The sequence below is a fragment of the Microcaecilia unicolor genome, chromosome 7 (genome assembly GCF_901765095.1).
Source record: "Microcaecilia unicolor chromosome 7, aMicUni1.1, whole genome shotgun sequence".
NCBI classification, from domain to species: Eukaryota; Metazoa; Chordata; class Amphibia; order Gymnophiona; family Siphonopidae; genus Microcaecilia; species Microcaecilia unicolor.
In genome coordinates this window covers 15,506,621-15,521,923 of record NC_044037.1, presented here as the reverse complement: position 1 = coordinate 15,521,923, position 15,303 = coordinate 15,506,621, and the positions used below count along the sequence as shown (strand labels likewise).

General features: G+C 39.8%; 1 protein-coding gene across 2 annotated transcripts in view; it reads left to right on the top strand.

Moving 5' to 3' along the window:
- The window catches only part of ATRX (ATRX chromatin remodeler), a 453,401-nt gene extending 447,342 nt beyond the window's left edge, over positions 1-6,059 (top strand). For both annotated transcript variants that reach the window (XM_030208839.1, XM_030208838.1), the window contains exon 35: positions 1,064-6,059. In XM_030208839.1, coding sequence (XP_030064699.1) covers positions 1,064-1,384 — 321 coding nt within the window. In that variant the 3' untranslated portion in view covers positions 1,385-6,059. The remainder of the gene's footprint in view (positions 1-1,063) is intronic.
- The last annotated feature ends 9,244 nt before the right edge of the window (positions 6,060-15,303 follow it).

Sequence of the window (15,303 nt, the reverse complement as noted above, 5' to 3'; positions counted from 1 at the left end):
CCAAGTGCAAGACGTCCAAAACAGAGGAGGAGTGGTTTAATGGGTAGTGCAGCGGGCTTTTGATCCTGGCAACATAGGTTCAATTGCCACTGCTGCTTCTTGTGACTTTGGGGCAAGTCAAATGCAGAAGGGGCATTTTTGGATATGACATCTAAGTCTGAATTTGGACGTTTTTTGTAAAATGTCCAAAATCGGAACAGGAAAGGTCATTTTCTACAAAAAAAAAAAAAAGTCTATCTTTTCATTTTGAAAGTGCTGTTTGGAAAAATGTTTTATGATTTGGAGGGGAGGAAGGGGAGGTGATCCCAGTGGTCAACGCCCAAGTCCTGCCTTGAACACACCCCTAGCACACCCCCTTGAGATTTTGACGTCGTCCTGGTGGACTTCAGAGAAAGACATCCAAAAAGAGGTTTTGATAATACTGATTTGGACTTCTCTGTGAGAATAACGTCCAAATGCTGGCTTATGTCTCTTTTTGGACGTCTGTCTCTTTTGAAAACGAGCCCATCTATTATCTAAAATAATTACATAAATAAAATTCAATTTTATTTATTTATTTATGTAATTATTTTAGATAATAGACAATATATATTCATGTCTGTTTTTTTATGTAGATTCATCAAGACCCCTGAGGCAGCCGTGTTAGGTCGTTTTTTAGGCATCTTCAATAAAGGCTTCTTTGTTATCCCCCCTTGGATTTACCTCACTGTTTTCTTTGTACTGCTCACGGTTTCGTGAGGTTTGTTCCTCCTTTGTGGTTGTTTTGGTTTGGAAGCATTGTTCATCAGTGGTGTCTCAACTGAAAAAAGGTTGAGAATCACTGTATTAGGCAACTTCATTGGGTAAGCAGTCTACCCTTTTCAATATGACATATTAGAAAGACCCTCATGGAATCAATGTTTTACAGTTCTTCAGTTCTTTCTTATATGTGTGCAGGGTAGCATAGTAGATGATGGCAGGTAAAGATTTGTACGTTCCATCCAGTCTACCCAATAAGATCAACTCATGTGTTTTTGTTTTTTTTATTTATTTATTTTTTACTTTTGTACTTTTTTCTCTCCAGTTGATCAGTTGTGTGCAGAGGATACTGATGGGGAGAAGATTACAGCAGCAGTACAATCAACAGCAGCAACAGCAGTACAATCAACAGCAGCAGCAGCAGTACAATCAACAGCAACAGCAGCAAATGGCTTATCAGCAAGCAGCATTGAGCCACCTCATGATGCAGAAGCCTCCAAACTTGATCATGAATCCCTCCACTTACCCTCAGATTGATATGAGGGGAATGTACCAAGCTGTGTCTGGAGGCATGCAGCCTCCACCATTGCAGCGTGCACCACCTTCCATGAGAAGCAAACATGCAGGACCTTCCCAAGGGAAATAGATGGGGAGAGGGGTTGCATTAAAAGAGTGATACAATTGAAGAAAGACCTTTTTATTTTTTTAGGAATCAATGGCTTAACAGAACTCAGCTGTGTAAATGGTTTGGTGTGCCCTCTTTAAATGCCAAACTGTATTCTGCATAAGCTTTGCAGAAATTTTGTTTTTCCTTTTGTTTTTCTTTATGGAACATACCAATTCTCCCTGTCATGTTTCAGTGATGTTACTTGGAATATTCTTACACACTATGAGTGCAGGAGAGATCAAAATGTTTTCAGTGAAAACAAGCTTGTCCCCAAAAATACCAGCTCCATTGGCATGCCCTTCAGAGCCTGTATGCCTGCTGTTTTCAGCAGTCATTGAAGCGTTGTGAAAAGGAAAGTAAAAATGCACACGTGTATCCATGTTTGACGTGTAGCTTGTACATAGTGATGTGTATAGAAGCAGCTTGTTATAGTATAACAGAGATTGGGAGGGGTCACTTGCTGGATGTACAGCAGCCAGTCCATACTAATGGGAAGGAGCACAGCACAGATGATTGTTACAAAAAGTGATGATTTTATCAGCAACAGAAGTCACTGCAGCGGTATTCTGAATCTCCAGCAGGTCCACATGCCACATGAAACCCTTTATGCCTCTGACCTAGGAATGAATCCATCCAAATAATTTCAGACAACATGAAAAGTGTTTAGGGCTAGATTTACTAAAGAGAGGCTACAGCATTAATATGCATTAATAAATAGATCCCACCTGTGGTAAATATCACTCGTTAATGCAGGTTGACACTTTTTACTAAATCTAGCTCTTAATACATTGTATTTACTGATGTATTTAATGTATTTATGCACCAGTACACCACAACATTTGGTTTGTGTTATTGAAACTATTTGATGAACATCTATATGGTGGCTGGTGTGTCAAAAAAATTTCATCTTGATCAAATCTACCTATGGAAATTCAAGTCCATGCTTGGAAGTTTACTTTTTGTCACTGTACAGCATGGATCAGTTCAGTACAGATCAATTCAGTACATGCACCTCAAGATCTGTTGCTTTCTTGTTAATGAGGAAAATGTTTTCAGCTAACACATGTGAAGTGCAACCTGCTAGGAAGAGAGAAATATGATTTCAAAGCCACGCATCCATTGAACATGAAGTGTCTATGTTCAAAGTGTTTTTTTTTTTGCTTTACCACAAGTCAACCATATCTGCAATGGGAAAGAATCTGTAATAGAAATAAAAATATGTGTGAAATACCCTTGAAGATGGAATTAGGATAAATGGTAGCCAATTAAAAGCCTTTCAGTAAAGATACTTTTTTTTTTTAGAACAGGGAAAGTCTTTTTGTATATGGCCCACATATTTGATATGATGCATCCTATTTATGGTCATGTATTTTAGGAATGAGAGATGACATACTTTGGTTATGCCAAAAATGATCTTGTGCTGTTTCAGGCTAAATATTCTTTTCATATATACTTACCTGTGACACATTCATAGGCCATATTATTGGAAAATTAAGGTCTTTAGCCAGAAAGAGCACAATTTGATTCCAAGAGACCTCCAATTTATAGCATGAAATTCATGTGTGTGTAAAATCAGGGTTTGGTAATTGTAGCCATCACTAATCAAGTTTTCAGGATAACCAGTGAATATGTTTGAGAGAGATTCTCATACATTAGAGGCAATATTCAAATGTGTCTTACATATTCATTAGGGTTATCTTGAAAACTTTGCCTGGTTGGTGGCACTCAAGGCTTGGCTCTGCCCACTCATTGATTACTGTAGCAATTCTAGAGATAGGCAGCACAGAAAATACACTAGTAGAAGAGCAGTAGATTAGTTTCTACGTCTCAGATCAGCTATGGGTACTGGATAGTGTTCATAGCCATTATGGAGTCCTTGCCATCATACTACACTGATCCTCTAATGACTAGACTTTGGCTTCATGCTCATTGGCATGTGGAGGAAGCTGTGGCCTCTTGCTCTTGGTCAAGGACTGTTTTGATGGCTGAGCTAGATTGGTGTGGGGGCGGAAGGAGGGGCCTGGGTATTTGTGAAGGAAAGCTTATAGTACTGTAGCCAAAGTGGAGGCTACATCTGATTAAGCAGAAGGAAACCAAACAAAATTAGTGAAAATTCATGTCACATTTAAAACATACTGTTCAATCAGCACAGATTGGAAGTTATTCTAATGGAGGTAATTTTCAAATTGCTTTGATGCAATGTTTGCAAGTAACTTTTACTTGCAGAATTTGCACCACATTTAAAGGAAAAGGATGTATGTACCTAATCTTTGAAAATTACCAGGAGTACAAAGTAGCTGTAGACTTGTGGACCTCCTATTTGCAAGGGTAGAATTTCTATTTAAAAAAATAACCAAAATTCAAGCCACCAATTTTGATGTCTGATATTACCCAAAACATGCTCCCCAGTAACACTTTCCTTAAACATAGCTAAAATTTGGCACATTGTGGAACTCCACTCGTATTTCTAGCCAGATTGAGCAAATACAGTTTTCAACTAACAATTGCTGTTTACCCAATGTCTTCCCCAGGACTAGACATGAGTTGCAACACTACACAAACAGATTTGTATCATGGAAACCTTTTGGAAAAACATCAAGCAGGAAAGGATAGTTCAGACTGGAGTTTAGTGTGAATCAATAGATATGATTTCTACACTCAGTTAAAGCACAAGTCCACAACTGAATATTTCCAGTAGGTTTAAGCTTACTCTTAAGTGTTTTCAGTAGCAGGTGGATGACAATCAGAATATTAGGCTTACACATTTTGTAGAAATGGCTTAGAATTAGTGGTGTTGCAGTAATGTGTTTTTTGTTTTGTTTTGTTTCCAATGACCATCTATTTTAAAGTGCTCCTTTACAAAACTTTTACCTAGCAATCTGTGCTGTAAATTAAATTAACTTTTGGTTTTTAAAATCACTTTTGTACATTCCTGGGGTTTGCATGTCCATTTCCCCGCTATAACTGATGTGGGTTGAGTGTATAAAGGCCCTGGCAAGAAGACGAGAACAGCAAATTCTTGGTTTTGTAATTTATATAGAAATAATGAGTAGTTTTTACAAAGGTTTTCCTCATCTTGTAAAGGGTGTATAGCACTTTGATTAACCCTATTGATATATTGCCAGGTTTTGCCCTCAATAAATTTAAATACACTGTTAGTTTGTTCATATTCTTTTTCTCTTTTGTATGTTAAAATGTGTTTGTTTTTCCCAAATTATTTGTAGTAGATCATTCAAATAGTAACCCCAAGGTATGAAAAGGTCTTTAATACATACATATATTAGCACTTCATGGTTTCCTCTTTCCTCCTGTTAATATAAACCATGATAAACAGACAATAGATTCACAGTTAATACAAACAGTGACAGTCTTTGATATGGTTTTATGGCCCTGCCTAAACTTGTTCCTCTTTCAAGTTTTCTGCTGGTGTTTAGGACATCAGTATGTGATTTTTCTTTTACTTTTGTATCGGGAGCATATTGCTCCCATGTGTTCAGACAGATGAGTTCTTTCTTAGAATTGATTCCTCAAATTACAGGATACTGTTGCGTGCTGTTTGTTGAAAGGACTTTGCCTTTCAGGTGAAGGAAACTAAACCTTGCTTAGACTCACAAATTCTGTCTTAATTACAAATTGGGAGACGAAGATTATCTTAACATAGAACTGTGTGCAATATTCTTCAATACTAGTGTCCTAAAAACTAGTCAGGAGTTCTGCAGTTATCTTAAAACTGTGTACATAGCCTTAATTAACAATCTGAGAGGAGAATGCATTTTAATTCTTCTGTTATCATTTGTCACACTTTGCTTTCCGTTGTTTGCTGTAAATAATTACTGAGAAACACCTAAGGTTATAAGTTTTATCCTCCATGTAGTCCTCCTCTGTGTGCCACTTCAGTGATTGTTAGATTTCCAGTTTTTAAATAAATAGCATTAAAGGAGCAAACAGTTTGTGCTGATTTAAAAGATACTGGTAAGAGGCATGTGCTTCAGCAGTCTGCAGTATTGCTAGAATTGTGAAATAGTGCCTGCATTCATACAGAAGAGTCTGACTATTCAGCCTTTCCAGTGTTTTGTGCGAATATTTATTCGAGAAGAGCTTGCCTACTGATCTAAGTCTGATTCATGCGTGCACCCACTTTTCCTTGGAATTCTTGGAATTCTTTCCTTGTGAAATTGAGTAATCATCCACTTCACAATGGAGCAAGCTTAGAGCTGGCACGTACAGCTTATTTTCAGAGTAGATAGGAATCCATTTAGAAAGAAGACTGATTATTTTTTTATCTAATTTGTTTTTTAATATATCCCATTTTGTAAAGGTAAGACATTATGCAAATCATTTGATATTTTTAATATGTTTAAAACAAAGAGGGTAATAAAACAGTACGAATAGGAGCGCTCAGAAAGGGAGGTAGTAGGTGTGAGGGGGTAATAGAAAAATTACTGGTTCAGCTTGAGACTGTTAAATTCTTTAATTACATGTTTCTGGAGGTGACATAAATATATCACCCCAATGGAGGGAAATTTTTGTTTCAAAATAATGTTGCCAATAACTTCCGATGTGAAGTGTGAATAGTGGTTTGTGTTGTACAAGGTGCTTGTTTAGTACTAACAGAATAGTGCTCCATTTGAAATTTACCCTTACGCCACCAAAATAAAAACAGAGCAAAATGTCCTTGGTGAGTTTTTAAAGATTTTGACACGTGTAATTAGATGTATTTGATTTTGTTCTTGGGAAGATGATACTTTCCAGGCACTGCAAGGTAACATTCTTTAAAAAGAATTGCTATTATAAAGAAACAAGGTCAACACGTTTTGGAAATTGAGGGTTTGTAACGCATTCAATATCTCATTTTTAGATCTGCAAGTTTTAGGCACATTTTATACTGAGGAATGAACAAATAACAGGAAGCAATAGCTGAAGTCAGGAACGTGGAGGTAAAACTTGGACTACATAACAAAACTTTTCTGTAGGTGTTAAGCTGCATTCTCTGTACTTTTTAAGTATTTCATCAAGCTTTAACTAATATTTAAGGACAGAAAATGAAATCCAGTACAGATATGAACAGGATCACTTTTATATTTTTAGATGTTTTAACTAGTTGCAATGGCTTCAACAAAATAACAGTTAAAAATGTTGCTTGTCCTACAGTTCTGCCTGCTAAATCCTCCACATTTTTGTAAACTGTTTATTACCTTGGATGTAAAGCGTTTTTGCTTAGTAATGTGATTGTGTATGTTTTGTCTCAGTTGTCGAGTAATGTTCCGATCCCTTCCACCAGCATTGACTGCTGAAATCGTACAGCTGTGAAGATTTTCCATTGTTTCTGTTAGAAGCCTTTCAGTTCTGTATTAAATATCGGACGTACTGTAGAAAAGGGTGTCAGCTCTTCCTACAAGGCTGTTTTGTAATATATCTAAGGACTGGAATTGTGTTTTTAAAAGAGAACGAGCATTCAAGTATGAAGATATACTATGTGTTTTCACCATTCAAAGTGCTGTTTAGTAGTTGATCTTTAAAAGTATTTAATATCTCATTTAATAAAGTGACCAAAAATGTATTTTGTGCTGTTTAGTGCATCTTCAGGGTATTCATGGACTGGTGGGTCAGAGGGGAGGAGAAAGGCAGCCTTTATATAAATGCAAGTTTATACATATATGGTGGGAATGTCCTAAGATTAAAGATTTTGGGCTTTTGAGCCTAATCTTTAATCTTAAGGAAATAAAATTTGCAGGTGGGAATGGCATTGGATCCAAAATTGTATCTGCTAAGCTTATGGCAGCTGGGCTACCCCCACCAGCATCGGATATTTATCATATGTAATTTATGACTGAAACTGTGGAAGCAAAATTCTTCACTCGACATACCTTTTGCTGTGTGTTTTATTAAACAAAATCACTGGATCTAATCTTTTTGTATGAATGGAGGGATTTTTTTTTTTTTGTTACATTTGTACCCCGCACTTTCCCACTCATGGCAGGCTCAATGCGGCTTACATGGGGCAATGGAGAGTTAAGTGACTTGCCCAGAGTCACAAGGAGCTGCCTGTGCCGGGAATCAAACTCAGTTCCTCAGTTCCCCAGGACCAAAGTCCACCACCCTAACCACTAGGCCACTCCTCCACTCCACTGATTGAAAGGCAGCCTGGGCTTAAATGGTCAAATATCCAGGGATTGATTTAGTGCACTTAGGAAACAAAATTTTAAATGCTTATTCTGTTGAGTATGCTGCTGTTTAGGGTTTTTTTTTTTGATCACCTGAAGCCTTTATCCCCTTCCAAAGTGAGTACAGTTCATCTCCTATAGCAGAGACAGTACTAAGATTATTTATGTCAGACCATTTGTTATACCACTTTTTAAACACAAATATCATAGCAGTGTACATAATAGTAATAAATAACTGAAAATTTAAAAACCAAACAATGCAGTGATGTAAAAAGGGAGGGAAGTATAGTAGTAGAACAACAACAATAATATTCAAACCAGAGGACTTACTGAAAAGCAGAACACAAAAGGAGTCAGTTCCCATAAAATAAAGCTGATGATACCCCCAGTTTAACATAATAACATTTAAATGATGCATATAAAGACCTGCCCAGCACTCACACTCATTATTAATTCATGATTAAACCAACAATGAATGTGATATAAAATACTTGATCATGGTCTTCCTTTGGCATTTCTGGGACGTACACGTCTACCCTGTACAGTCCCTATGTTTCAACTACTGGAGTTGCCATTGATGCCCACTCCAGTCTATCCAAATCCATCTCATCATTAGCGGGACACAGACCATAGAAGTCTATCCAGCACTGTCCTCAAATTCCAGCTACTGAAATTGCCATGAAAGCCCTTTCCAACCTTCCTAAACCAGCTTGCCATATACAGAACACACCATACAAGCATGGATTAATGAGACAAAGCCAATATGGATTTAGTGAAGGGAAATCTTGCCTCACCACTCTATTACATTTCTTTAAAGGGGTGAACAAACGTGGAGAAAGGCGAGCCAGTTGATATTGTGTATCTGGATTTTCAAAAGGTGTTTGACAAAGTACCTCATGAAAGACTCCAGAAGAAATTGGAGAGTCATGGGATAGAAGATAGTGTCTATTGTGGATTAAAAACTGGTTAAAGGATAGAAAACAGAGTACGGTTAAATGGTCAGTATTCACAATGGAGAAGGGTAGATAGTGGGGTTCTCCATGGGGTCTGTGCTGGGACCTCTGCTTTTTAACATATTTATAAATGATCTAGAGATGGGAGTAACTAGTGAGATAATAAAATTTGCTGATGACACAAAGTTATTAAATCGCGAGAGGATTATGAAAAATTACACGAGGACCTTACGAGACTCAAGAGACTGGGCAGAAGACGTTTAATGTGAGCAACTGCAAAGTGATGCATGTGGGAAAGAAGAATCCAAATTATAGCTACATAATGCAAGGTTCCACTTTAGGAGTCATTGACCAGGAAAGGGGTCTAGGTGTCATTGTTGATACGTTGAAACCCTCTGCTCAGTGTGCTGCGTCGACTAAGAAAGCTAATATAGTAACATAGTAGATGATGACAGAAAAAGACCTGCATGGTCCATCCAGTCTGCCCAACAAGATAAACTCATATGTGTATACCTTACCTTGATTTGTACCTGCCTTTTTCAGGGCACAGACTGTACAAGTCTGCCCAGCAGTATTTCCTCGCCTCCCAACCACCAGTCCCGCCTCTCATCACTGGCTCTGGCACAGACCGTATAAGTCTGCCCTCCACTATCCTCGCCTCCCAACCACCAACCTCTCTTCCCCCACCTGCTCCACCACCCAATTTCAGCTAAGCTTCTGAGGATCCATTCCTACTGCACAGGATTCCTTTATGCATATCCCACGCATGTTTGAATTCCGTTACCGTTTTCATCTCCTCCACCTCCCGCGGGAGGGCATTCCAAGCATCCACCACCTTCTCTGTGAAAAAATACTTCCTGACATCTTTCCTGAGTCTGCCCCCCTTCAATCTCATTTCATGTCCTCTCGTTCTACCGCCTTCCCATCTCCAGAAAAGATTTGCGGATTAATACTTTTCAAGTATTTGAACGTCTGTATCATATCACCCCTGTTTCTCCTTTCCTCTAGGGTATACATGTTCAGGTCAGCAAGTCTCTGCTCATATGTCTTGGAACGCAAATCACATACCATCCTCGTAGCTTTTCTTTGCACCACTTCCATTTTTTTAACATCATTCGCAAGGTACGGCCTCCAAAACTGAACACAATACTCCAGGTGGGGCCTCACCAACGACTTGTACAGTGGCATCAACACTTCCTTTCTTCTGCTGATCACACCTCTCTCTATACAGCCTAGCAACCTTCTCGCTACGGCCACTGCCTTGTCACACTGTTTCGTTGCCTTCAGATCCCCGGATACTATCACCCCAAGATCCCTCTCCCCCTCAGTACCTATCAGACTCTCACCGCCTAACACATAAGTCTCTCGTGGGTTTCTACTCCCTAAATGCATCACTTTGCATTACTTCGCATTGAATTTTAATTGCCAAACCTTAGACCATTCTTCTAACTTCCTCAGATCCTTTTTCATGCTTTCCACTCCCGGGTGTCCACTCTGTGGCAAATCTTAGTATCATCCGCAAATAGGCAAACTTTACCTTCTAACTCTTCGGCAATGTCACTCACAAATATATTGAACAGAATCGGCCCCAGCACCGATCCCTGAGGCACTCCACTACTCACCTTTCCCTCCTCCGAGCGAACTCCATTTACCACCACCCTCTGTCGTCTGCCCGTCAACCAGTTCCTAATCCAGTTCACCACTTCGGGACCTATCTTCAGCCCATCTAGTTTATTTAAGAGCCTCCTGTGGGGAACCGTGTCAAAAGTTTTGCTAAAATCTAAGTAGATTACGTCTATAGCACGTCAATGATTCAGTTCTCCAGTTACCCAATCAAAGAATTCAATGAAATTCGTTTGGCACGATTTCCCTCTGGTAAAACCATGTTGTCTCGGATCTTGCAACTTATTGGCTTCCAGGAAATTCACTATCCTTTCCTTCAGCATTGCTTCCATTACTTTTCCAATAACCGAAGTGAGGCTTACCGGCCTGTAGTTTCCAGCTTCTTCCCTATCACCACTTTTGTGAAGAGGGACCACCTCCACTATTCTCAAATCCCTCGGAACCTCTCCCATTTCTAAGGATTTATTAAATCTTTAAGAGGACCCGCCAGAACCTCTCTGAGCTCCCTCAATATTCTGGGGTGTATCCCGTCGGTCCCATGGCTTTGTCCACCTTTAGCTTTCCAAGTTGTTGATATACACTCTCTTCCGTGAACAGTGCTATATCCATTCCATTCTCAGGTGTACTTTTGCCAGTCCCTCGCGGTCCTTCTCCAGGATTTTCTTCAGTGAAAACAGAACAAAAGTATCTATTTATCAAATTGGCTTTTTCTTCATCATTATCTACATAGCGGTTCGCTGTATCTTTTAGTCTCACAATTCCCTTTTTAGTCATTCTCCTTTCACTAATATACCTGAAGAAATTTTTGTCGCCCCTCCTTACATTTCTAGCCATTTGTTCTTCCGCTTGCGCCTTCGCCAGACGTACCTCTCTCTTGGCTTCTTTCAGTTTCATCTGGTATTCCTCCCCGTGTTCCTCTTGAGATTTTCTATATTTCTGGAACGCTAACTCTTTAGCCTTTATTTTCTCAGCCACTTGCTTGGAGAACCATATCGGTTTCCTTTTTCTCTTGCTTTTATTTACTCTCCTTACATAAAGGTCTGTGGCCCTGTTTATTACTTCTTTTAGACTGGACCACTGTCCTTCCACTTCTCGTATGTACTCCCAGCCCATCAGCTCCTTCCTCAGGTATTCCCCCATTTTACTAAAGTCAGCACGCTTGAAATCCAATGTTAAGTATTAGAAAGGAATGGCAAACAAAAATGAGGACGTCATAATGCCATTGTATCATTCCATGGTGTGACCGCACCTTGAATATTGTGTGCAATTCTGGCCGCCGCATCTCAAAAAAGATATAGTGGAATTAGAAAAGGTACAGAGAAGGGTGACAAAAATGATAAAGAGGATGAGATGACTTCACTATGAGGAAAGACTAAAGTGGCTAGGGCTCTTCAGCTTGCAGAAAAGATGGCTGAAGGGAGATATGCTAGAGATCTACAAAATAATGAGTGGAGTGGAATGGGTAGACGTGAATCACTTGTTTACTCTTTCCAAAAATACTAGGACTAGGGGGCACGCAATGAAGCTACAAAGTAGCAAATTTAAAACAAATCAGAGAAAATATTTCTTCGCTCAACGTGTAATTAAACTCTGGAATTTGTTGCTAGAGAATGTAATAAAAGCTGTTAGTTTAGCGGGGTTTAAAAAAAGGTTTGGATGGCTTCCTAAAGGAAAAGGCCGTAGAGCATTATTAAAATGGACTTGGGGTAAAATCCACTGCTTATTTCTAGGATAAGCAGCAAAAAATGTATTGAACAGTTTTGGGATCTTGCCAGGTACTTGTGACCTGGATTGGCCACTGTTGGAAACAGGATGCTGGGTTTGATGGACCTTTGGTCTGGCCCAGTATGGCAATACTTATGTACTCAGAGCATCACGGGAATTTTCTCTTGTGAATCAGATTTTCCAGTATTTTATGGGTTAGCATGCCAAAGGCCCTACAGCTCAGCCTTACCTGCTTGCCTGTCCAGATACTTCAGAAAGCATTGCTTTGTATTCAGCAGTTCAGCAGACATATTAGAGGATTTGTGATAGCTCCTGAGAACTTGAAGGAACTGAGACTGTTCTTGATTCCATCTACTAAGTTGTATATTTTCCAGTTCCCCTTACCTGCTCTGTAAAGTTGTGGAAGTTAAAAATTAAATCCATGTTATACCAAACTGAATTTGGATGTAGCATTCTATTTATCTGAGTATGGGGACAGACTATTGCTATGTAAATGAGTGGTACCATGAAAAGGAAGCAGCAAGGCTACTGCCACTTCCTTACCTTAAAATGCAAATAATCATCACCAGCAATACAAAAACAAGCTTATTGCAAACCAGTGGGGGGTTAGGGCCATAGTCGGTCCATTGGCTCAGATGTTTGAGGAAGCTAAAGTGGATTGGAATGGGGCACGGTGGAACAAGCTAAAATTCTTAGGGTGGGTGGGGACAGGATTACTATATTTGCCGTGACAAAAAAAGAGGACACAAAATATAATTCAGCCACTCTCTGCCACACCCCCACCTCACCACACCACATGCCTGCACCGCAGAGCCACCTTAACCTCCCCCCCCCCCCAAGAAAGCCAGATTCCCTCTCTCTTCCCCATGTATGTCCCCATCCCAATCTTTATTCCAGCCTCCTTCCACCCACTTTTTTTAACAGCTCCCTCCACCCACATGACTCCATTCACATCCCTTCCCATCCCATACCTTATCATGCCTGGCAGTCTAATAGGCTCTTTGGGACAGGAAAGAGCCCCCTATTTCTGGCTCTTTCCTGCCCAGCGCTGCCGTAGACCTCTCGTTCCCAGTGCCACTTCAGAATGGCTGCCGAGAGTTCAAGCGGTGACCTCTCAGCTGCCTGCAGTATTTCTCAGAGGCCTTTGGCAAACTCTCTGGGTAGACCCTGACTCCTTAGTTAGGCTAACTTTCAGGTGAGGCCTTGAAAAGCACAATGTTATGCTGACGGTATGTATTACGCTTACTTCTATGTGTGTACAGAGTTCATTGGGATGTTGCCAAGCAGGGACTGGAAGATGAAAATCGAGTGATCATACTGCCCGTGTGAACAGAGTCCATATTCAGACGTGTAATATTTTGAACCATAACAGCTTTCTGGAACTCTTCAATCAAGCATGCACATTGATTCTTTGGATGTCTGGAACCTTGAATTGGATTATTAAAAGAATTAACCAAAAATAGTAATATGCATAAGCTTTTGTAATCATACCAGTTTGCTGCTTCTGTCACAGCTGAAGAGACTATGAGTGTGATCTCAAAAACGTTATGTACATTATCAGCTTGGATACTTTGATTGGACCAACAGAACTGTCACAACTTACAAAATAAAATTATGTTTCTCCAGAACCAGAGTAACTCCTCAAACTCTGCATTATCAAAATGTGCAACAAGCAGTTTTAACAGGTCCCCTTGTTAATCAACTGTTACTCTTTCTGGTTTATATTACATACCAACTAGAAATGAGAGTTGTGATTTGGAGAAAAGATGAATTAAGAGGGCTTCAGGGCCATGAGTTCAGATTCCTTCTGCCGTGACTGAGACATTGAGCAGGACCTTCCCTCTCATTATGCTCCACAGTTTATATAACTAGTGTACATTAAACTCTGACCATCTGCGTCTTCTCCTTGAAAGCTTTGGTGTAGTTTGAGCGTTTTGAGATGTGCTGCCAGCTGCATGCATGCTTTCCTAGAGAATAGGTCATGATTAGAAGTATGGAACAGGGGCGTAGCCAGACCTCGACAGGAGGGGGGCCAGAGCCCAAGGTGGGGGGGGGGGCACATTTAGCTGGAAGGTACCTTGGCTAGCGGGGGTCCCCATCCCCTGTCAGCTAAAGCATTTGTCCTGCACTGGTCTCACATTGCCTGGTGCCCTGTCCTGTTTTCAGTGCCGTGCATGCTTGTTTTAATGAAACTGAGCATGGTGTTGAAAACAGGATAGGGTGTAAGGCAATATAAGACCAGCGTGGGACAAACGCCTTAGCTGGTGGGGGTTAGGGACCCCTGCCAGCCAAACCGGGGGCCCAGAGCCAAATATTTGGAGGGGGCAGGCCTCCATGCCCCCCCCCCGTAGCTACGCCACTGGTATGGAAGGGAACATGTTTTGTGCCTGTTACTTCATCATGGCGGTTACCCCAGGGCTGTGTGCTTGCTCCTCTGTTTTTTTTTAAATTTGCATTTATTCTAATATTGGACAATAAGTATGGTTTCAATAAAATGATTTGACTATACACCGAATTGGCCCTGAAGAAGCCAACCAGATGATCAATATGGAATAATGAATTAGACGAGTAATATCTGGGGATAATCAGGTTAATGCCACGGGGTTTTTTTTCTGTTTACTGTTTAATTGATCTTGTCTTGTTTCACTCTCCCTATTTAGTGGTCTAAGGAAGAGAATAGAATTACCTGACTGAAATAATCCCTATATATTACTTTCTCTGTATTTCTGGCAAGTTGTTTTATCGCTTGTAAAAATTTAAATGGTTATAAATTAAAAAATGTTTAAAAATTTTTGCATTTGGGCCCTATATATATATATGTTGGTGAAATACAATTGTGCTGTGCCTAGAAATTGGTAGGGAACAGAATAATGCCTTGATCGTTCTAAATAATTGTTAGAGTTATCCTGTTGGTTTAAGGAGGTGGAACTCTTAAGAGAAGATGCATTTGACTTGGTTTTCAAGGCAACAAAATAAGCTAAATCAAGTATCTGTCTTGGAAGGGATAGTCTTGTCTGAAGAAAAGGTAGTGAGAAATCTTGAAATTTGGCAGGATAATAAGCTGGAATTTTAAAAACAGATTTTGAGTGGGATTTGCAAGCATGCGATTTATAAAGTAAGTTAGACATTTCTTAAATAGAAATGATTTAGCCTCATTGGTACAGTACAGTCGATTATCCAACCCTTGCTAATCCAACAATCTGGCTTATCAGACAGACCTCCCCGGTGATGACATTGCATGTATCTCTGCTTTGGAGCAATTTTTGAAAATTTGGGAACTCTATACCTTTGTTTATGCATGGTTTTTGAGGGGTTCAGTATCTTCCATATTATCTGACTTTTCATTTCTCCGACAATGGGTCGGTCCCATTTACATTGGACAATCGAGACTGTACTGTACATGCTTTTGTAATCTTGGATAGATTACTGCAAT